The 22,706-nt window shown below is 39.7% G+C and overlaps 2 protein-coding genes across 2 annotated transcripts in view; one reads left to right on the forward strand and one right to left on the reverse strand.

The window, feature by feature from the left end:
- The window catches only part of LOC137106422 (ubiquitin carboxyl-terminal hydrolase 15-like), a 53,628-nt gene that overhangs the window by 3,210 nt on the left and 27,712 nt on the right, over positions 1-22,706 (reverse strand). The window lies entirely within an intron of this gene.
- On the forward strand, positions 1,725-22,676 carry LOC137106423 (protein phosphatase 1H-like). Its single transcript, XM_067489646.1, has 10 exons — positions 1,725-2,236; positions 8,570-8,759; positions 10,738-11,109; positions 12,301-12,413; positions 12,612-12,696; positions 13,303-13,421; positions 17,249-17,312; positions 18,443-18,550; positions 19,776-19,927; positions 21,461-22,676. The coding sequence occupies exons 1-10, from the start codon at positions 2,001-2,003 to the stop codon at positions 21,606-21,608; spliced, it is 1,587 nt and encodes a 528-aa protein (XP_067345747.1). The 5' UTR covers positions 1,725-2,000; the 3' UTR covers positions 21,609-22,676.

Genomic DNA, 22,706 nt, shown 5'->3' on the forward strand with positions numbered 1-22,706 from the left:
ATCCTAGTCAGCCTTCAAATCTGCCGTTTGTCTTGAAGTAATGAATACATAAATTCTACTTCTGGAGAACATCTGCATCTGCAAATGGTAATACATTTTTAAGAAAATACATTTGGCTGTGGAAGCAGATTAATTAAAGAGCTAAATGTAAAGTGAGGAAAAATGTGGCTACTAAAAACATGTTAGATAAATCGTTAGATAAGTTATGTACTATTATCCAAAAGTTAAGATGCTGAACCATCTATAAAATAGTTTTTGTCTAACTAGAAAGTCAGCCAGCATTCTTATACTAAGCATACTCTTTGTCTTTGCTATTCAACAAAATAACAACAATAATATTAATAAGCAGAGATCAATGTTTCTAAAGGTTTTTAATATGATCTTTCAAAAATGTAGGAAACATTAATATGTTGGAAATGTTACTTACAATGATGTCGTCCTCAGCTGCCTGTAGAACGAACACAGTCCTTTCAGATAGATATTTTGAGAAATCTAACCCCCCAGTCCAACTGCTTGACCTTCAATAATCAATCGATTATTCAATTTCTCATTATTACACAACAGAATTATTTCACATTGCTGACGTTTGCTGCTCACAACACTAGTGAAAGATTTCACAGATGCATGACCCAACTGTACAGGAAACGCCCAAGGGGAGCTCCCTAAACTGTGCCAATTACTTTTCAGCTTTAAGATAATTTCTCTCAATACCTAATTTATATCCACAGTTGTGTAAATATATCAATATCAGGTATTTGAATGTACTAGTTATTAGTTTTTGGACTGTAAACTTCTTGTCAGACTTCTGTAGGTTTCTGTCACCTATGTACTGACTACAGGACTGAATACCTTAAACCTGCTGCCAGCAACTGTAAGCTGCTCATGAATTCTCAAGCTGTGCTCCCCCTACACTGTAAAAAAGAGCTAGTTAATTTGTTGTTTCAGCATGAAATTGTATTTAGCATATGCTAGTTGAATAACATATCATTTTACTTGTTTTCCTCTAAGTAGTCAGCTTTTGACTGAATGACAGCTGTGTACACTGTTGCAAGAAAATATCTTGACGTCTTACTTTTCAGTATGTGTGTCTGCTGTGCAGATGTGCTGTGAAATGGTCAAGCTGGTAAAAAGAAACAAGTCTACATCATTATTTTAAGACAGTCAGGCCATGAGGTAGGTTTACAAGCCTCAGAAATGGTTAAATACTAAAAGTCCATTAAATTAGAGCCCAAACCAGTGCTTCCCGGAGTTCAAGTAGCAGCATTGATGGATAAGCAAATGAGCTGAACTCGGGGTTATGTATTAGGTGATGGTTAATATTTCTTCTTTCTTATTTTCTATTGTCTGACACTTCTTTGGAAGACTCAGAGTAAAGAGCCCAGTGCTGACGTAGACTGATAATAACATAATAATTAACTAATAAGAAATGCTAAGGAATACTAGGAGTGGACATTATATATACACACACACATTATACATTTACATATTTTATTCAGGTTTTAGGTGCTGTATCTTTGTGACAACCAGCAAATGTAAAACAAAATAATCTAAAAGACGTTTCCTTTGTTTGCACTGGTGTCTCAGTTATAAAAATAGAAAAGCGTCCTCCTGGTTGGTTTAGCACTTGGAAACTCGCTGTAAGCTTGTTGACCATCCTTGGATTGATTTTTGCAGTGTGCGTCCATGGATGCATCACATGACTCGTTAATCTTCCGTGTATTTCCGCGTTCACGACGGCCGAGCTGTTATCAATAACCGTCCATGAGGATGTGCAGGGATCTACCTAAAGCATCACCACCCTGCACCCCGGCTGTGGCTGCTTTCTCCGCTCGGAATAAATGAGACCATAACCAGCTGAGGGTCTCCTCCTCCTCCTCCTCATCCACTGCCTCTTTATTCTGTCGTCGACCAGCGCGGCCGAGCTGGGGGGGAATCCGGGGAAAGGGAGCCGCGGCGCCGCGCACCGGCCAACGGACATCCCGCCGCGACGCACCGCCAACATGCTCACGCGGGTCAAGTCCGCTGTAGCCGGGTTTATGGGTGGAATCATGGCCGGAGGTGGCTCCGGAGCAGGGGGCAATGCTGGTTCCGAGCTGCCGCTCAAATTCCCATATATGAGACCCGAGTTCCTCGGACTGTCGGCGGATGAGATCGAGTGTTCCGCGGACCACGTAGCCCGGCCCATTCTCATCCTGAAGGAAACCAGGAGATTACCGTGGGCCACGGGATATGCTGAGTAAGTAACGGCAGCGGCTCGAAATGCCGAGCTAGTTTTTACGTGAGGGGATGATGCACCATTTACCAGCAGCACTGTCAATAAGTGTGCAACACACTGATCAGCCACAACAATAAAGCCACCAGATGATGTCAATGTTGGGGGTACAGGGGTCAGCATCGGCACTCCGTCCAGTCTAACGTTATATTAACCCCCCCACTATCCCCCGTCCTCCACAACATTGAAACCACCAGGCAGATTCATTTTTGTGGTTGATCAGTGTATTTATATCTAGCTGTGTGTCAAGGTGTGGCTGAATGTTTAGCCACAGCCTGTGGTTCTGTTATAGTCTACAGCTAGAGTACATCATGTTTGTGCTTATGTAATTTGTTACAGTTTACACAAAAGCTTTGCCTCTCCCTCATACACAAATCTTATAAAAAGCTTAGAAAAAACTCAGCATGCTGAGGAGGTTGAGTCCTCAAACAACTCATTTAGCAAATGTTCAAGTTTCTAGAGCACACTTGCAAATATTGAAAAGGTTCTGCGGGCCCTGATATGTTGTTGAAGTTTCTGCGTAAATCATCAGAAGTCGTTCCAGTGAAAGTGTTCTACCAAACCACAAGAAGATGAATCTTATTTTGAAAGGGAAATGAAATGAAACCCCTGTCAAACGTAATGTTATGTCCCTTTAGGTGGCTGTAACATGCATTAACATACATGTTGCTGATGATGTACCCTGGGGTGCCACACAGCAGCAGCGATGTCCTACTTTGAACTTAATGGATGAAGTGATTCTCTCGAGTAATAATCACAAGCGACTGGCTGCAGCACCCTGCAAAGTACAATAAATGTACAGGGAGTAGCATTGTTAACACTGATGAAAGGTCATGCGTAATCACACAATCTGATACAGACAGAAAAACACCATAGCTGACCTATGACCCTACTACAGTATGCAATTTATTTCCTTTACTAAAATACTAGCTTTCTTTCCAATGATAGGATTTGGAACACTTTGTTGCATTATTGTGTAGGAAATTAACATCATGATAAAAGACAAGTGAGATGTCTTTTATCTAAAGTAAGAATCACTTGATTGGCTGCATGTGTTTCCACTCTTGGTTAATGTATCACAGAAGTCAATTCCTAAAGAGCCAGTTCTCAGTCCACCCTGATTGCTTTAATGCATAAGGATACTGTTACAAAATAAAGTACACAAACCTCGTAAGTAGTTCAGTGGAAATGAATCTGGTGCTAGACGTTGATAAGTCAACACTTACGATAGTGTGCATGGTTCCGGAATTACTAAAAGATAAGAACAAGATGCTGCCATAGGTGCTTGGATTGTCATTGATACTATCAATGAACGATTGTCTGATCTGTTCCTAGATATTTGTGATTCTGCCGCCTTCTGATGTAAAATAAATATCTTGTGAAGTGTTTTTTTTTTTTTTTTTAAATAAGACAAAGGTTTGTTTTCATTCTGAATCCTTTTTGTTACAGACATGTATTATTAGCCATATCTAGCCCTTCCTTCTATCGTTCCCCCCCCCCAATATCGGAATAGAACCCTACTGATTCAGCTGGAGAGATTTGGAAAACATTGAAAGCATGAGATATTCCTCAATAAATACTGTATGTATTAATATGAATAAGCGAGTTATAGTAACAATTTGTGCAAGAGCTTGTGGTGGATCTGCCTCTTTCTTATGTCCTGTCTCTTTAACACACATGCTGACATCACAGTGATACTCAGAACAGACACGAAGTGTCTCTTTGGGATTGGGGTGGGTAATGAATCCAGCTCATATCAGCATTTATCTGTAATTAACGCCTCCTGTGTCATTATAGCGACTCTTTTAGTTCTCATCACTTCTACCTCACATCTAGCCTCTCATACTCTCCACAACCATAGAGGCACATGGGTTTTAGACAGGAATTTGTTACATTTAAGAAAACAAAAATCCAAGACAAAACAATCAAAGTAATTTTGTAATTCTAACTCAAACTGGAACTGTGCAGTCAAAGATCAGCAAAGGTAGCAACTACACTGTCAGTCTTCTGGCTGGGACACACCAAGCTGGAGCACTGGTCAGGGAGTGTCCCTCGGCCTCTTTGCACTGCGTCTCGCACTACTAGTGCAAGTTGAACCCCTGTTGGCAGCTTTTCTGTCAGACCACTCTGATTGATTGGGTGCTCAGCTTAGTGAATTAGTGCACCAGAAGGAACCACATAGCCATTACAAATTGTACTGTTGTTGTAAGTTCTTATCCTCAATTAAAAAAGTTATAAGTGAAAATAGTAAGTTAACTCTGTATTTATAATTCTTTATACACTTATAACAAGCTCAGACTAAATGTATTTTTTTCATAAGCTTAAGTATCCTGTTTTTCACCTCTAATCCAGTGCACTATGTAAGAAAGATTTACAAACTCAACATACAGACACCACTACAAAATGGTCGAACACACTATATAGTGCACTAGTACGCTGTTAATTCTGACACAGCCATAGACTCACTGTATTTTGGACACTTCCCAGTAAATGTGATCCTCAGTCAAATTAGAACATACACTACAATACAATACACTATCTCAACTCTTCCATTCAGACAGTGAAACTTGTTTATTTTCTTATCTGTTATATTCAGACGGTACAGCAATCATGCACAAGCTAAAGAAAGCACTAAAGTTGAACTTTTTTTGTTTTTACTAGTAGCTTTTTGACAATTATTGTCCCTTTCATGTTCCAAGTTAAATGGAAGCAAAGCATTGAACCATTGTGGTTCGACGAACAATTATCACAACCCTGGGGCCAATGCCTGGCCCAGAATCTGTTGCTGTAGGTAGAGAAACAATGAGGGCATTAGATGTCTGACAATAGAGGGGAAAATTAGGTTTTATTGCTTATGGGAGGAAAGCTAATTGTTCTAAATGAAACAAAAATTTGATTGGCAGCAATATAAAATGATCATTCTTCCTCTAAATGGTGAAATGAGGAAAAATGAGTTGCAGGAGGACTCTCCATCATATGCACACAATAGCCCCAGCTGCATCATTATATGAAACACAGTAGGATTATTGAATTAAATCCGCTGTAGTTATGGAGGATGAGAATTGCTTTTGCTAATAGTTTTTACGTTCACGGTTCAAAAGTTCACTGTAATGTAAACTCGGCAGCACATGTTTGTACCACACGTTTGTTGACAGCAGAGAAAGACTGGTCATAAATGTTGCTCCTTCACATGGTTCACAAGTTTCTTAAAACCCAAGGTAATAATAATAATAATAATAATAATAATAATAATAATAATAATAATATTAGCCTTTCCAAAATGGCAGAACACACTGCACACAACTTTTCAAAAATGGCCACTTCCAGCATCGTAAAAGGGTTCATTTGAATTAATGGTACTATTGCAAAAAAAAATGGCACAAGAAAGTCGACGTGACAATGAAAAATATAAATCAGAGAGCGGCAAAGCTTAAGATGAATAAATACTGTCGATAAGAAAGTATTTACATACACAAGTTACGGGTGTCTGAGGCTGAGAACCAGACTGTGATGCTGCCTCAAACAAAACAACCCACAGTCCGTATCTATAAATAGACATGCCAATTTCGCACAGACACACACATTCACATCACCCTTGAGAGATGTTGGTCAGACTTAGCATTCTCATTGCAGCCATGTCCACAGTCTCACTTTTGACCAACCATTGGAAGCTAAATGACTTTTTAATATGTGTGTTGGGGTCTCGCATATACCGTAATCTTTTTTTCACCCTATACATTTATAGCTCTGGTTTTAAAAAAAATCTGATGTAGATCCTATAAGCATTTTCACACTCTTTTTACATTATAAATCAGTTCATAATTATTAGAACAATGATAAATAAATGGTTGGGATGTTACATTTGCCTTTGGTTTCTGTTTACTGAAACTCTGAACATGAGGTCTAAAAAGGTGTCTATGCAAATTAAGTTTTTTTGCCATTAAGCTGAAAAAACTAAACCAACCAGAGAGATAGCAAAAACATTCAGAGTGGCCAATACAACAGTTGGGAACATCCTTAATAAGGAATTAACTGGCAGCTCAGCAACAGCAAAAGGGCCCCGAGGACAACTGAAGACAACCAAAGTGGATGACTGCAGAATTCTCTCTGGTCAAGAAGATCATTTCACAGCTACATCTAGTTATGTCAGAAAGACTGTTAGATGGCGTTAGGATGAGATAGTTCGGACTGATGAAACCAAGACTAACTTCTAGCAGGGTGATGCTGTGAAGAGGAGAGCATGGACAAGGAGAGGAACAGCTCTCGATCTGAAGCATCACCAAGTCATCTGTCAGACATGGTGGAGGGAGTTATGGCATGGACCGTATGGCTGCTAAAGAAAAAAATAACTGTTGTCCTTATCCATCAGCTTAATGACGCAGATGTATAAGGACCCAATGTAAGGGTGAACGTAAGCACACCGAATAAATCGGGGGACCCAATTATAAAACCAGGACTCCAAAATAAGTTAAATATGGATTTATTAAGGAAAGTGGTACAGGAAGTGTGGATGGGCTTCGGGTGGTGCAAACGCTCAACAGGGTGCTTGTGGAAGACAGGAGAAGAAAGTTAGTGGCGGACAGGCTCAGAGGGTATATGCATACTACAGTAAGGGCTTACTGTGGACGAGGGCAGGAAGGAGAAATCTGCAGAACCCGCCGGTGCAAGGTAAAGGAAGTGTACCAAGGAGAGGTGTCCGGTGCCAGGGCGGGGGAAGGGAAAACAAGTCCGGTGATCCAAAATCTATCCGAGGTCCGAGCCAAGTCCAAGTCCAGAAAGCAGTGTCCAAAAGGGGAAAGGCAGAGGCTGATCCGGTGGGCAGAAAAGAAGTCAATAGGTCCAGAGGCAAAACAGAGTCAAATCAGGTTCAGTGTCACAAAGTCAGGTAAAGAGCAGGAGGACGACAGCGCTGCTTAAATAGGAGAGGGAACACACAGGTGAAAGCAATGACTAATTATGGAGGTAGAACTAAAAATATTGAGAGTGGTAAAAACAGGAAGTCCTGACGTCAAAATAAAAGCCGGAGCAGGAAGTAGTGCTAAAACCATAACACCCAACTTATACAGTGAAAGCTACCCGAGTTTCTCAATGCAAAGAAATAGAATATTCTTCAGTGGCCAATTCATTGACCTGATCTCAACCCACTAGAGCAACTTTTCACTTACTGAACACGACTGAGGGCAATAAGACCCCGGAATCAGCAGCATATACAGGCAGCTGCTTGGCAAAGCATCTTGAGTGAGGAAATGCAGCATTTGGTCATGTCCAAGGGTTCCAGGCTTTAGTCACTGACTGCAAAGCGAATAATTAGGTTTGTTAGTTTGTTCCATTATTTCTGAGCAAATAAAAATGAGAGTGTGTTTATTAGAAATGGCTGTAATTCCTTGGTTGATACTAAATTTAAGCTAAATCCCTTGAGTTAGAGCTGAAAGTCTTGACTTTGCTCACATCTTGAGCGTTTAATTTCAGATTCCGTTCGGTGATTTACAGAGGCCAAATGCCAAAAAACATATAATCATTCCAATATTTATGAACAGAATTGTAAGTCTTTTCTAATCCCATATGGAGTAAGGTTAGTAGATAAAGACCAAGTATCCCGTGACAATTGTGACAGCTAATAAAGAATTAAGAATAAAGAATTGAAAACTAATACATCTTTTACACATTGTGGTTATTTTGTAGCGATGACTACTGTTACTGGGCCGTGGTATCATCTCTCTCTGTGGTGTTCCTCTTTAAAAAAGGGGCCAACTAAGCTGACTTAGACTGCACATACACAGCTATGGGCAGTACTCTGTGAAGTCTCCCAAACAAAGAGTTCTAGTTCTGCCACAAGCAACTGTCCCGATGCATCAGGACTCTCCCAGCACTGCATAGCCACAAACAAGCACTGCCGTTTGATCTTCATCAGGAACACGCACAATACAAAGCCAGCTGCCTCGCTCAGTGAACAGCTAGAAACCTTAGGCTGTGGCTCTGACTAAATGTTGGGATCCTGCAGTGAACCATAATAACCATCAAAAGACTGCAGCAGAGTTTTATCTGACAAAAAGCATCTGATGACAGGATTCATTGAACCACTTATTACAGACCACAGCTGTCAGACTTGCACTTTATACCATTTGCCACATCTGTGGCTTATAACTATATTATGGTAACTGGAAAAATGAATACGAAAAGTGTATTGCCATTGGTTGTTGTTATATAAGAGGACTCCTTAATGCCAGAGAGTCAGTCAAAGCCTAAAAAAAGTCCCCTTTTAGATATTATGCTTACCATCCCTTCTCTGGCTTACAGAGTAATTAATGCTGGTAAGAGTGCACTGAATGAGGACCAGGCCTGCTGTGATGTGGTGGTGGCCAGAAGGAGGCCAATGAGCTACTGTCCTCCTTCCACACCTAGCAAGACCCCCACCGCCAAGAGACGCAACTCCCTGCCCAACGGAGAGGGCCTGGGGCTCCGCATGGAGCCAGGCAAACTGGGAGAGGTGAGAAAATACAAATTCACAGTCAAGACACACATCTTAATGATGTTGCAGGGAGTTTAGGGATGTCCCGATATAACTCTTTCTAAGACTGTGTGCAAGTACTGTGTTTACCTTTGAGTACTTGCTGGTACCAAGTACCAATATGAGTACTAAACTGCTTCTTTTATGACTTGCTGGACAGTAAAATTCTCATCAATCCACTGCACAATTAAACTGATGACAGACAAACACTGCTGGTCCAAAATAGTAGTTAAAAAACAAAACCTGCAAGATTGCGAACATTTGAAAATCTCACATGTACTTTCTTGACTGGTGTTGATGTCAGTGAAGGTGGTAAATGCACACATATTTTACACGCATTTAAAATATTTTTTATTTCAGCATCCGGATCTTAAGACTTAATAAGCAGAGCAGAGCTTACTGTTGCCTTTACTTTTGTTGTTGTGACATATCTTTAAACAGCTACAAACCACAGACAGTTTCACTTCCACCTACCTGCTACGTTTTGAGTATGAGTACAAAAGGGCAGTATCAGACCCAGATCTGCAGACAGATCCTTGTCCCTAAAAGTGGTATATAATGAGCTTTAAAGTATATCATTAAATATTCATTATTAAATGCACAGCAAATAAGTATTTATATATACATTTTTATTTATTGTAATATGTATTTAGATTTTATATTTTTTTATAAGGGCAGCATGGTGGTGGAGTGGTTATTGCAGCCTCCTCACAGCTAGGAGGGCCCCCTGTTGGAATCCCCGGCCGGCCTTGGCCTTTCTGTGTGGAGTTTGCATGTTCTCCCCGTGCTTTCATGGGTTTTCTCAGGGTACTCTGGTTTCCTCTCTCAGTCCAAAGACATGCATGTTAGGGTAAATTGGTGACTGTAAATGTGAGTATGTATGGTTTTCTGCCTGTGGGTCTCTCTGTGTTGGCTTTGAGAAACTTTATTTAAATAGCATCTTTCATACATATTAATACCTTACAGATGATTGAAATAAAAAAAAAAAAAAAACATAAAAACTGTTAAACAGTGATATTAATTCACACAGAAACAAAAATCTGGAAACAATTCGGACATCATACATCATCCAGAAATCCCCAAAGCTTGTGTCTGATGTTATTTTCTTTTGGTTTCACACCCTCTGTGGTTAAAGGAAAAGTTTTACAAATGTCTTACATGGACTGTTTAGTGGGTTTCGTTTATCCAGAGCGTATACAGAGTAACACGTAAAATGTAAGGAAGAGAAATTTCACACTTTAATTCAGAACCTGAACGTGAGAACCTGAGAAACCATCATCTTTAACTCCAGCATTTTATATTATATTTAAAAAAAAAACAAGGTTTATTCAGTGAGACAATACCAAGGAAAGGCCGTGAGCACACAGACTTGAAAAAGGTGTGAGAGAGAGTTTCTCCTCAGTGCAAAGACAAATGAAGTGGTGAGGTATTCTGATCTCTGCATCTCCCACACACAGAACTGCTATGTCTCTCCTTTAACAAATGAATCACCAATACAAACTCCCACTAGCAGCATTAGTCATTTAGTTTGTTTGTTTTTTTTACATCTCTTTTATTATTTTTCATAAAAAAATCCACCATAAATTTCAAAAACCTCATGGGCTCCACCAACTCCTACAAAGTCATAAGAAATTATGAAAACTATTCATCACAGTGAAAGTGAATGAAAATTGCTGTTCATGTTTTTGTTGAAATCTCCTGGGTGTTCCACAGATGTTTTCAGATAGCCTCAAAATGTTCCATTTCCATGTGTCTAGTCTTTCAAGTGGTGACAGACACTGAGTGGGTGGGACACAGATCAGTAGGTCACATGTATGTCTGCATTTTTTTTTGCTAAAATAAACAATAGAAGCATTATTATTTTGTCCTGATTGTGTGGTTGGCTTTGCTGTATGTTTAGTTTTGCTGCTAGATTTCACTGTTTGTTCTAATCACTTCATATAAAATGTATCTGCAGGACAGTGAGAAGGTGTTGTTCCACTACTGGGCTTTGTTTGATGGCCATGCTGGTTCAGGTGCGGCAGTTGTTGCCTCCCGTCTGCTGCACCACCACATCGCCTGCCAGCTCCAGACCGTCATCGAGATTTTGCGCAACCCGGCCTTTCTGCCCCCAACTGTGCTTGGGGAGGAGCCCGACAACGACCCCTACCTCCAGGGAAACACCCCAGGCCCTCACCGTGCCCTGACCCGAGCTGCTTCACTGCGCGGGGCTGCAGGTGCACCAGGTTCCCCATGCAACACCCCACCACCTCCTCGCTTTTTTACTGAGAAGAAGATCCAGCATGAAAGCCTGGTGATAGGAGCCATAGAAAACGCCTTTAAAGAAATGGTGAGAGACAGAGAGACAGGTGCAAGGTCATGATAAATTGAGTTCACTCATCCCGATCAGTTCCTGAAAACTTTCACACTCACTGGAAGATATTCTGTCATTGCATCGATAATTGGAAATAGAAACGTAAACTGAAGGTGCAGAAAAGAGTTTATTATCCTTTTGTTCGAATGGTGTGTCTGACCCCACAGTTACAGGCCACTCTGTCATCACCCCGTCATCTTTACCAGCCCCAGTTTTCTCTTCTCTTCCACACTAGTTCCACACATATACAGATATAAAATCTAAAAATATCTGTGATGTTTCCAGCCAGAAGGCACTTTATATCTTAATAGATGATGAAATTTCAGGGTCTCATATTGTTCATTTTGAGCCTCTGAAATGCCTCACAGGGACACAAGTTCGGATGACCTTCTAAATAATTTTTAAGAGCAAAAATAGGGATTTGAACATCGTTGAGCTTAGGAAGCAGATTTCCTGACATTTGGTTTACAGAGAAATTCATTTATCATTTAGATAAATAAATGCTTATAATGAACAATGAAGTTTTCTAATAACGAACCCCCATGTTCTCCCAGTGTGTATGCAGTAAAAAATGCCACCAAGAAGATATAGAAATGTAGATTAGATACTGAGAGAGTGAACACATGTAATTAAGTACACATAAACCAAAGCTGTTGTTGCTGTCATGGGCTTTTTTTCCACACATTGATGTTTTGCCCTGAGGACGTGAAATGCACACACATTCACAAACACAGAGAGATACTCAATGAATTTTAGACCATAGCTTTCAGTGTCTCAGTACTGCCACTAGATGGCAGTGGCATACAGCCTGGAAACTGCAGAACCCAAACTGACTCAATCTTTGTAGAATCTTTTCAATAAGTGATGAGCTTTCACTCTTATCTATAGTGTAAAGAAGCACTTTTTGACATCTTTACATCTAGAAGAAGATAATTATTGGCCTATGTGAAAAGGTGAAGCCTACAGCTGCTCATCAGAGAACTATATGTCTGCAAATTACATTTCCTAGTCTTAGCAAAGTAAGGGGAAAAAAGCTTAAAAGGCGAGTTAACAGTCTTATTTATCAATATTTAAAAGACCCAGACAATGCATTTTTTTGAAGTTTTCTTTTTCTGACGATGTTGCATTAAAGATTGAAATCACTGTATTTGTCTCTCCCTTTCCCAGGATGCTCAGATTGAGAGGGAGAAACAAGTTTACAACATCACAGGAGGATGCACAGCTCTGACTGTGGTTTACCTGCTAGGAAAACTATATGTTGGGAATGCAGGTGACAGCAGGTGTGTGTTTCTAAATGAAAGCGTTTGCGAAAAACACAGCGATAATTACACTGCAGTAGACTCTAGGGAGCTAAGGGCAAATAATGGGAGTACATAAACATGCTGGGGCAGAGAAAAGAGCTCCAAATAATACAACAGCTTGTTCTTTTGAGGTTGCCTGTGTATTACTTTTTTTTTTTTTTTGGTTCATATCTGCAGGGCTATCATTATTAGAAAAAATGAGATCATTCCCATGTCAGCAGAGTTCACACCGGAATCAGAAAGACAGCGACTTCAGTACCTGGTAGGAAAATGCACTGATTGTTTTTTTTATTTGACATAGAAATACAAAGTACAGTGCTGCACGCAGTCTTGTTTTTGAGCTGTAATCTGAATTTTAGCAAATACATGACATTAGGTTTGTCGCACAGAGACCCATCAGACTTTTTGAAACTACACACTCTGTACAGCCGACACCTCAGTTAACCCACTTAATTTGTTGATCACAAGTTCTCACTGTGTTCAAGAGACAAGGAACACAGTTAGCACAGCATTTAAAGTCCATCAATTTCCTACAGATCTATCGTAAGCCAGAAGGAAGATCAACCAATCAACAAGCTCATCGGCTGAGAATATTTTAACGTTTTTATTTATGTCCCCATGAGGAGGAACAGCTTAAGGGAATTGTTTTTCAAATGTGGCACAAATGTCCATTCGGATGCATGGGTGAACTGATTAGAAGTTGTCAGTCAAAGGTCAAGGTCATGTCAAAAGTAGGAAGAAATGCTCTAATATTCATATATCAGCCTAAAGGTTCCAGTATCAATTGGGACTGAGTGATAGAAATGACTTTATCTGCAAATCTGCCACCCATTTAGATGCTTGACTGACTTGTAGACTTGTCCTCCAGGGTTTCATGCAGCCTCACCTGTTAGGAAATGAGTTCACGCACCTGGAATTTCCCCGGAGAGTGCAGAGGAAGGAGATAGGCAAGAGGATGCTCTACCGAGACTTCACCATGAACGGATGGTAAGTCTATTGTCTTTTTTCATTTCTGTTTGAAGCATTGTTTTCCCTCGGCTGACAGCCTGCATCTCCAAAGTGTCTGCTCTACCATGACTCATACTAGTAAAATTATACTGTAAAATTGTTGTGTCTACTGTTGTATCCACCTTAAATGAAGCAATAATATGAAAAAAGGTTTGATTTGTTTACAGGCCTGTGGTCAGTATCTTTGCTTTGCTTTTTACTGCTGCACTCTCCTATATAGTGAAAGCTGAAGAGACCAGCAGAGCAGTAATGAGGGAGCAGCCTAACCTGATATGATATAATGATACAGCAGAGATGGTTCTATATGTGCAGTGTTGTGGGATAGCAAGACACCATGCTGTTTGACTGTGACTGCAGTGGAGCCCAGTAATGAGTTGGGAGTTTTCTGACACACTCACTGACACACAGTGGCACATACTGTACTGTGTGCATTGTGGTGTGTGATGTATATTTGATATTGCAGTCCACCTTTCAGGAGCAGAAATGTGCCAGTCAGCATGTGTGAGTGTATGGAGTATTATTATGTGTTTCTCTTAGAATCAATGCAAGGAAATGCTATGGAGATATTTTTATGGGAGTCTGTCTTGACAGAACATGCTATAATTTGCCTAATTTTGCCTAATTACCCGTGCAGAGATAATACTCAATAGCTACAGATACCATTATTACCAAAAATGTTTTCATGTATATTAAATCAAGAACTCTTTTTTTAAGTAGATGCATCACTGTCATCTCTCTTAAAGGGCGACTTCAACAATTTTCAACTTGCTGTCTATGGCTTCAGTTTAGGGTGTAAATGTACATTAATGCTTTTAAACTTCCCTCTACTTCCCTATATTAGATATTTCTATGCTTCTAGCTGAAAAACTCCTCCAGATGACATCACCCGGAGGAGTTTTTCATCATTGGGTGTTCAGATGATGTCATCTGGGGGAGCTTTGAAAAATTAGGTCGACGATGATTACTGAAGGTTCAGCCCTAGCTGGGCGATATTAAAGATAAATGTCTCAATGTGACAATGATTTTTTAATATTAATCGCTAGATCTTAATATACTTCAAGTTTTTATTTTTTATCTAGTTTCTTATGTCAGTGGCGTTTGTGTTTGAGGTGGCGTTTCCACCACTTGTTAGTTGAGGTTATTATCTCCCAAATAATTGTGGCTGAACTGTTTGTTTGGAAAAAAAACAATATTTCTCTTTTTATCATTAGAGGTATTTTCACAGTATGGATATGATGATATGATATGGCACAGCTTTAAACTATTCCAATCAATGCTAAAACACAAGCTACAACGCTAAAGGGAACTGGAGAGTTGAGTGATAATTTTGTCCATAGGACTGGCCACATGATTTTACTGTACACATAGACATTTGATCCATTGTCACTATAAAAATATTAGTATTTAGTATAAAACCCATGGTATTTGTGTTTAGAGATTAGTTAGATTGAAAATGTTTTGTCTACCAAGAGTGGGTTCATCTTTCAAAGGCATATAGTCCTTGAATCTAGAATTGCTATAGAAGTATTGTTTATAGCAGCAGTCCAACATGTGGATCATGACAAGATTAAACCGTGGGAAGATAAATTAGTTCCGAGTGGGACGCTGTGTGCCATCGTTTTGTCTGATGAGCAGTTATGGGAGGGCGGCTAATGGATACAAATGGCTGCTGTAGCTTCAGCACAAATTCAGACTGAGCATGGTGTGTTTGGGTTGGGAGAGGTACACGTCTCACTTTTGAGGCTGAAAAATGGACAGACAGAGACACGGACTGACAGACGAAGCAAATCCCAGCCAGATAAGAAGCTGTTTGAAGTTGATATTCTCTTCTGACTCGTGAAGCCAAGACTAATCTAGCGAGTTTAAGTGCATCAGTGTCAGCCAGGGAGTCTTTCAGTCTGACATCAAAGCTCCTTTTCTAAGTATGTTTTCAGGTCTCTGCTTGGTGAACTTTTGAACTTATTTTTGTTTTTTATGTGTCTATTTTATCATCTCCCCTCTCTCTCATTCACACTAAAATCTGAGAAACACAGAGAATTACAGAAACACTCGTATTGCACTCTAGAGAAGACGTCTTGAGCGCAAGTGCATTGCATTAAAACACAGGCCAAATCAAAAAGTGACAAAAACTGTCATGAGCGATAAGAGTGTCACTGTTTTCCACCTTTATGTTTAATAAAAATGACTATACAGAATGCATTCACATTTATTAATTAAAATCACTGCACTTTCCTTACTGGTCTGTAATATTAAAGGGAAATTTTGCTATTTGTTTTAAAATATCAAATGTAAAGCTACAATAAGTAACTTAGAAATATATAAATATGCTCAAAAACATATATTAATATAGAGAGGTGCTGTTGACACCTTCTTTGAAGTCAGACTCCCAGAGTTTTGGAGCAAGGCTCACTCTTCTAACCAGTCAGAGAAGTTTTTGCCTCGATTAGTAAGTTTTGCATCATTTTCATTCATTGAACTTTGATGGTGGCTAATACCTAAAGGCCTGGGCAGAGGTGGGAGAGTGTAGCAGATGGTAGAAGAGCAGGGAGAGGGAGGTTTGAGCAGAGCACAGTGGATAGATTTAAAGTCTTATGACAGCACTAGCTAAAGTTGCATATGGTCGTTGTAAAGTTAAGCCTGTAAAAATAACCCTTGTGATCTGAAATAGATTATCTAATCTTAAACTGTGTCATATTGTGTCGTCTGATCAGGTGTGATCAGTCGATCAGAAACTAGAAGAGCAGTGCGTAGAGCAGGGATAGTTGGGAAAATAAGCAGGAACATGAGAAACCCACCCCTGTGGTAAAGAAGCAATGGTAACAAAGTCCATTCATTCAAATAGTTTGGTCATTGTCGTTAATGACTTGATATCTTGGGCTTGAAGACTACTCATAAAATGATTCCAAACTAAAGTGTGGACCTTGGAAGATGTGGGGGTTTACCAGGAAGGAGGGGTCATGATGATGTGTTTACCTTAATGCATCCATTTTGGCTGTACCTGGTACTTTTATTGAATCTCTGTACCAAATAGCTGGAGTCCACCTTTAAAGATGGAGAAAAATTTGAGATGTATACTGTATATGGCCATAAACTTAAAAATGCAATAGTTTATTTTTGCAGATGGGGATATAAACACAGCACAGTCACTTAAAGTAAACTTTTTGTGCCTAAAATATTACAGTTATATACTTGAACCTCTAGGAGATATGAACAGCGTTATCATTCATTTGCTCATCTTTCTGGTCAACCAATGAATGTTCCTCTGAAACTACCTCCCTTTTCAGCCTCATCTTTGCTTTCCATCAATCCTACCGAGAAATAGTATGTGGTTCTGCTACTCAGCGAGCTGAAAAAGAAAACTAGGTCATATTCATCTGTTGGCTTGAGTGAGACATTTCTCATTTCACATGGTCATTTGATTTATTCTTAATATATAAAATGTGGTTGTTGCACCTTTAAGCTAACCCATGGTATTCATGTTTACATTTTGAACTTATGTTGAAATTGAAGCTCTGAATCATGTTTCCTAATGAGGTGTTGACAAAATAGCTCAATAGTGAGTCAGGTGGCAATTGTCTTGCTTCTGGTAATGGTGCACTGGAGAGAGTGTGAACCGGCAAAATGTCTCCCAGAGCCAATACAACAAAAGGGTTTAAATAATATAATCAAAGGGAAGCTTGTTTTTGTCACTCCTCCTCTCTGCCTCTTTTTCAAAGTGTGTATATTTTACGGTGTGTGATTGTGTGTCAGATAAAAAAAGGGATTCACTGTTTTAGTGTGTGTTTCTTTACTCTTCTCAAATACAGGGCTTATAAGACCATCGAGGATGAAGATCTCAAATTTCCACTAATATACGGAGAAGGGAAAAAGGTAAGAGTGAACTACTTTGTGTGTGTGTGTGTACTCAGCCCTGCATCTCTATTCTGGAAATCAGAACTGCAGAGGAAAAAATAAATAGCTCACTCTAACATTGTCAGTCTGATACACACACACACACACACACTTACCACATGCCTTCCAGCCACCCAGAGAGTGGTTGAATACTTGGACCCTGATGTGTAAGTAACACACTTTGTGCATGTCTGTGTGTTAGTCTGCAGCCTCACCAGAGGAGAGAGGAAAAGGTCCATCTGTTCCATTCCAGTAGCTTCTTCTAATACATTCACACAGACATTCAGACAGACACACACTACACAGGAGATGACAGCAGTGTCTCTGAGAACGATACAAATCCCCACTGGGACAGCTGAGAGATGAGAAGATGAGACCCAAACTAAAAAAACTACAAATAAATTGCCCAAGACGCTGCAAGTTCTCATTAATGTTATTTTCTTTTCATATTTTTAGTCAATTCAGTTTGATTCAAGAGCAGAAGGGTAAAAAATAAGCCTCTGGTGAGTTCACAGATGCACAGCTCTAGTGTTATCTGATAAAAAGATGTTGAATTCAAAGAACAGAAAAGAGTTTTCACACTGGATTAAAAGACTGGAAGAATTTTGAAAACAACTTTAATAATTAAAGGAACAAACAAACACCACATTGTTGCTTTTCAGTGCCTTTACAACATTTTACAGAGCTTTTACTAATTTGTATTTTGACATTTCTTTCGAGATGTGATGTGACCCAGCCACATTTATTATACTGTAAATTTTATGGAACAAATGAATTTAACACAAAGAACTTGTTTTACACTGAAGCTGTCAGTCATATTTTGATGGCCTGACATTAACTGCTGCTGTTCTTAACGAATGGAAAATTTCCCACATCTGTCAAACTGCACCAGCAATATCCCGAGACGCCGCCTAGATGTCTATATTTACCCATACATTCCCTGAATTGAAAGACTAGTATGCCACCATATGAAATCGCTGTTAAATGCAAATCCTACTGCAGTGAGCAATTACTGTGCCAACAACTACACCCACAGACCCAAAACAACAAAGCTTTGTGAAAATAAACCTCAAGGAATCCTAAAGTAAACCACTTGATTTGCTTTCCAGGCACGGGTGCTGGCCACCATCGGTGTGACGCGAGGGCTCGGTGACCACGACCTCAAAGTTCACGACTCCAACATTTACATAAAGCCATTTCTTTCCTGTTGTCCTGAGGTGAGCACTGTTACTACAGATGGGCCGTCTTAAGTGGACATGTAGCAATTTAACTTACTTGACATAGTTTAGAACAATACACATCTGTTCATATAAACTCCCACTACTTACACTTAATGTCACAGCAACAAACAAGTTATATTTGTTAATTTTGTTTTAAATTAAGGCAAGTACTCTAAAACTTTGAATATTCCCAGCAGCAGAGTTTCCAAACTACTAGGACTTTTCCTACAATCTGCCAAACTGAATAACCAGCCAAGATGGGCCTTGATCACTGAGGTGACCAGGAAGTCTAACAGCACTTTAAAGGTCCCCTGCAGAGATGAGAGAAATTAGAACAAGTTTCATCTCAGTAGCAGATTAATCAGGCCGTTAGGGTCAACGCACCCAAATACAGGCGGGTCAACTGAAGATGTTGTTCATGCAAGAACAAATACAGTTGAAATCAGCTCGGCCCAAACTTCATATTGTCAGGCTGTTTTCCAAGCATTGGGCATTATGGCATAATTTTCCTAAAACCATTAGCCCTCAGAGTGAAGTTGTTTTCTAGATCTGCTACTATTAAAGTTATTACAAAATCAGATGTTGCAGATGTTTCTATGTCCTAGTTTTCCCTACTCTGCTTTGTGATTTAAGTCTGCTGAGATGTACCCTACACCACAGTCAGCAGAGGAAACATTGTGCTGCCTCTCTGTCTGAACAAGGTCCTCTGCTGCAGGAGAACTTGAGCTCACCTGTCTGACTGTCTGGCACTGGTTTCAAAGCACTTTCATCTCCTCGTGTAGTTTGTCTTATAGGGTTTTGCATTTTCCCTCCCAGAGCTCTGTGCTTGATCTTTTATTCATTAATACTCGGGTTCATGCCAGGTTCACTTAACTCCTCTCGGCACTTTGTGCTTCCGTCTGTGTGCGTCCCTTTCTCTCACAAACACAACTCTCACCTCTCTCCAAAGTCTCTCAAGTGGTTTCTTGAGATGCTCAAAGTGAATAAAAACTGCATTGAATTCATTAAGTTGTGGAAATGCTGGCTCAGTACAGTTTTCAGTATAGCTGAGAAGCTGCTTTTTTTGCTTCAATAATGGTAATTGGTGACTAAAGGTAACAGTAGGACGAAAACCGTCCTGCATTCAAGGTTGATGTCTGGACAGCCAGGTTAATGAGGTGCTGAAAGTTAACTAATGAGTTCCTTTGAAAGAATTCTTAATTTCTTATGTTTTGGCTTAAAGGTGAAAGTATATAACCTGATGCAGTACGAGCATGGAGCTGATGATGTTCTAGTAATGGGAACGGACGGACTGTGGGATGTCCTGTCCAACCAGGAAGTAGCCGAGGCAGTCACTACTTTCCTAGCCAATTGTGACCCTGATGACCTTCACAGGTGGGAAGCATTCTCTATTTTTACCTTCGTTCTTTCTCTTAAATTTCCCATTTGTAACTTAAATTTTGTTAGCTGCATTATTATGTCTAAATGTAAACAATGTGTCATGTAATCTTTGTAGAGAATATTTAACCACCTCGGTCTTAGAGTTTTCACACTTGTTAGCTTGTAACGTAAAAAGAGTCAAACAATTCCCTCATTACGTAAAATCGACAACTACAGTCCCTTTTAAATTGTGTGTTTGCTGCACACTGAAGACATTTGATATATAAATAATCATCAGATGAAGGTTCAGTTTTTCATCTTTCATTTGATGAAACCTCAACATGTTAAACAACATGAAACATAAGCCCGTTTCACAGATGAACTCCGGGCAATGTAAGGAGAATTCAGCCTTTGACGTCGTCCAGAGTGGCCAGAGTGAGAACCGTCCTCACATGTGAATATCGGCTTGATTTCCATGTGCGATCAGCTCACACAGGAGACACAACTTGATGTAAAACTTGTGGGAAAGTGTTTTGTTTACAGCCCATCCGAGCTGTGGATCTAATAACAAAGGTTGTATCGCTCGACTGAAATTGTTGTAGAGTGACAGAAACATCATCTACACACTCATTCATTCACTTTCAATCGTCCCCACGATTCGGGACAGAGAAGCCAGAGCTTAAATAATGCAGACATTACACTAGGGGGTTTGAAGGATAAAGTCCAGATAATGTTGGGAGAATTTAATTCTGACAGATTTGATCACACATACACTCTCCTTAAAAAGTCAGGATAAAGACAGAATTCCAGTGCATGTCTGAAATGGGCTTCAGCATCTTTTGCATCCAATTACCTAAATTACAGTGATGACTGACAGGTGTTTTAGGTGTGTACTGTGAGACTAATAATTCCTAATTAGCACTTCTGGATTTAGCCTGAGGTTTTTTGTTGTTAAAAACGCTAAGTCAATGTGAAAACCAGAGAGCTGTCTATGTGAGAAAGAAAATATTACTGAATTGACAGACACACCGGGCACAGCAAATACAACAATTTTGAATTGAATGAAAGTAAAGAGAGCACTGAGCAGGCTGAAGGTATCACAATCCACCGTGTAGGAAGACTTCAGACTATACCACAGAAGCCCTAATCAGCATTAAGGATCAGATTAGATAATCCATAAAGGTTAGGAAATAAAGACCAAGATTAACTTCTTACAAAGTGATTGGAAGAAAGGATCTGCTCATGATCAAAAACATCCATGCAGAACTGGAGGCAATGTCTGATATCCATCTTTAAGCTTTAATCCAAAGTCTTCAATATACCAAAAAAACCAAAATCTATTGGCCTTGCTATTCGAATATTTCTGGAGGGGATTGTGTTTTAAGAGGGAAAAGATCAGTGAAAGGGCAAAATATTATAATAATACAAACCCTGTTAACTTTTATTGTACATTTTTAGAAGGTGAAGTAAAGTTTTCAAATGGCGTCAACCTTCAAACTGCATACAATCAGCCACAATGGCGTCCTTATTGTGTCCTCTGTTGTACAGGTATACAATGGCAGCACAGGACCTGGTGATGCGAGCGCGTGGCGTGCTGAGGGACAGAGGCTGGAGGATCACCAGTGAGCGTCTGGGCTCTGGAGACGACATCTCCGTCTTCATCATACCGCTGATGTACGGAAACCGTCAGCCCTGAAAAGCCTGACAAAGATGCTTTTGTAACCAACACAACTCGTCGGTCCAAAATGTAGTTTGTTCAGTGCTGTTTGCACATTTCCTTCTTCTTTAGAGTAAGGCCAGGTAACACATCTGTGTTTGAGCTTTATATCTCTAAAGGAGTTCAGGAGCTGTCAGCCACTGATTTGTTTCCTCAGGGGTGCCACACCCAGCCCTGCTTTGTTAGTTAGACAATTTAATCAAAATGAAAAATTCAGGCTGTCACAAGTTATTAACTATAGATGTTGATGTACCATGAGATAGTTAAAGTGACTGTTCCTGAACTTCTGCAGAGATTTGAAAGCTAAAATAGGCAAAAGCTCTTCCAAAGTGAAGAAAAGACCTCTTTTTTCTTCTCTTAACCTCTCTTGTAATGGTGTACAGTACTTGGCTCCTCCTCTTTATAGTGTTCTTCTCTTTCCATATACAGTACTGTCAATTTGTTTATAAAAAAAATACCTCCTTCGTCTTGTGACTATGGACCGAGCTGACAGGTCAGCTGTGTTTTCCGCCACAGTGTGGCTTTGAAGGATTCTTAGGCTGAAGAGCTGCTTCCAGATTACAGCTGAAGATGTGGACGCAAAAGCAAAGAGATGAAGACCTGAAAATTCCACCTCATTGTAGCAAGGCTGATTCTGTTTTCCTTTGGAGCTAGAAGCCTCAGCTTGTACGGAGCAACAGTGGTGACATAGTTTGATATAAAAATTACACATTTAACATTTAACTCATGCACAGAATTGTTCGCTGTTACAAGTCATTTAATCGTATATTAAATCCAAAGATTAAAACCAGTATCTTAAATTCCAGACAAAGTCCCAACAACTGTAGGTTATCAATATGTTTGGTTGCAGTTAAGGCATATTCATATTCTCTTCTTTGTACACAACCATTTCGTTAACATTATAGTTAACATTTGTTGGTGCAGCCAATCAGTGCTGATCACTGCTTTAATGAATGAAAAACCTGTTGGCCTACTCATGTTTCCAAGTTTCATAAACTGTACAATGACATATGACCTTCATATCTGTATATTATTATTATTATTAATAATAATAATAAAAGACCCATAGCCTCATAA

This window comes from Channa argus, chromosome 21 (assembly GCF_033026475.1).
Source record: "Channa argus isolate prfri chromosome 21, Channa argus male v1.0, whole genome shotgun sequence".
NCBI classification, from domain to species: Eukaryota; Metazoa; Chordata; class Actinopteri; order Anabantiformes; family Channidae; genus Channa; species Channa argus.

Bases quoted from the DNA above. Each gene is read 5' to 3' on its own strand.
- LOC137106423 (XM_067489646.1), top strand. From the start codon at position 2,001: ATGCTCACGCGGGTCAAGTCCGCTGTAGCCGGGTTTATGGGTGGAATC. The intron at 12,697-13,302 runs GTAGGAAAATGC...CTTGTCCTCCAG, and splicing joins GACAGCGACTTCAGTACCTG to GGTTTCATGCAGCCTCACCT. The intron at 13,422-17,248 runs GTAAGTCTATTG...TCTCAAATACAG, and splicing joins GACTTCACCATGAACGGATG to GGCTTATAAGACCATCGAGG.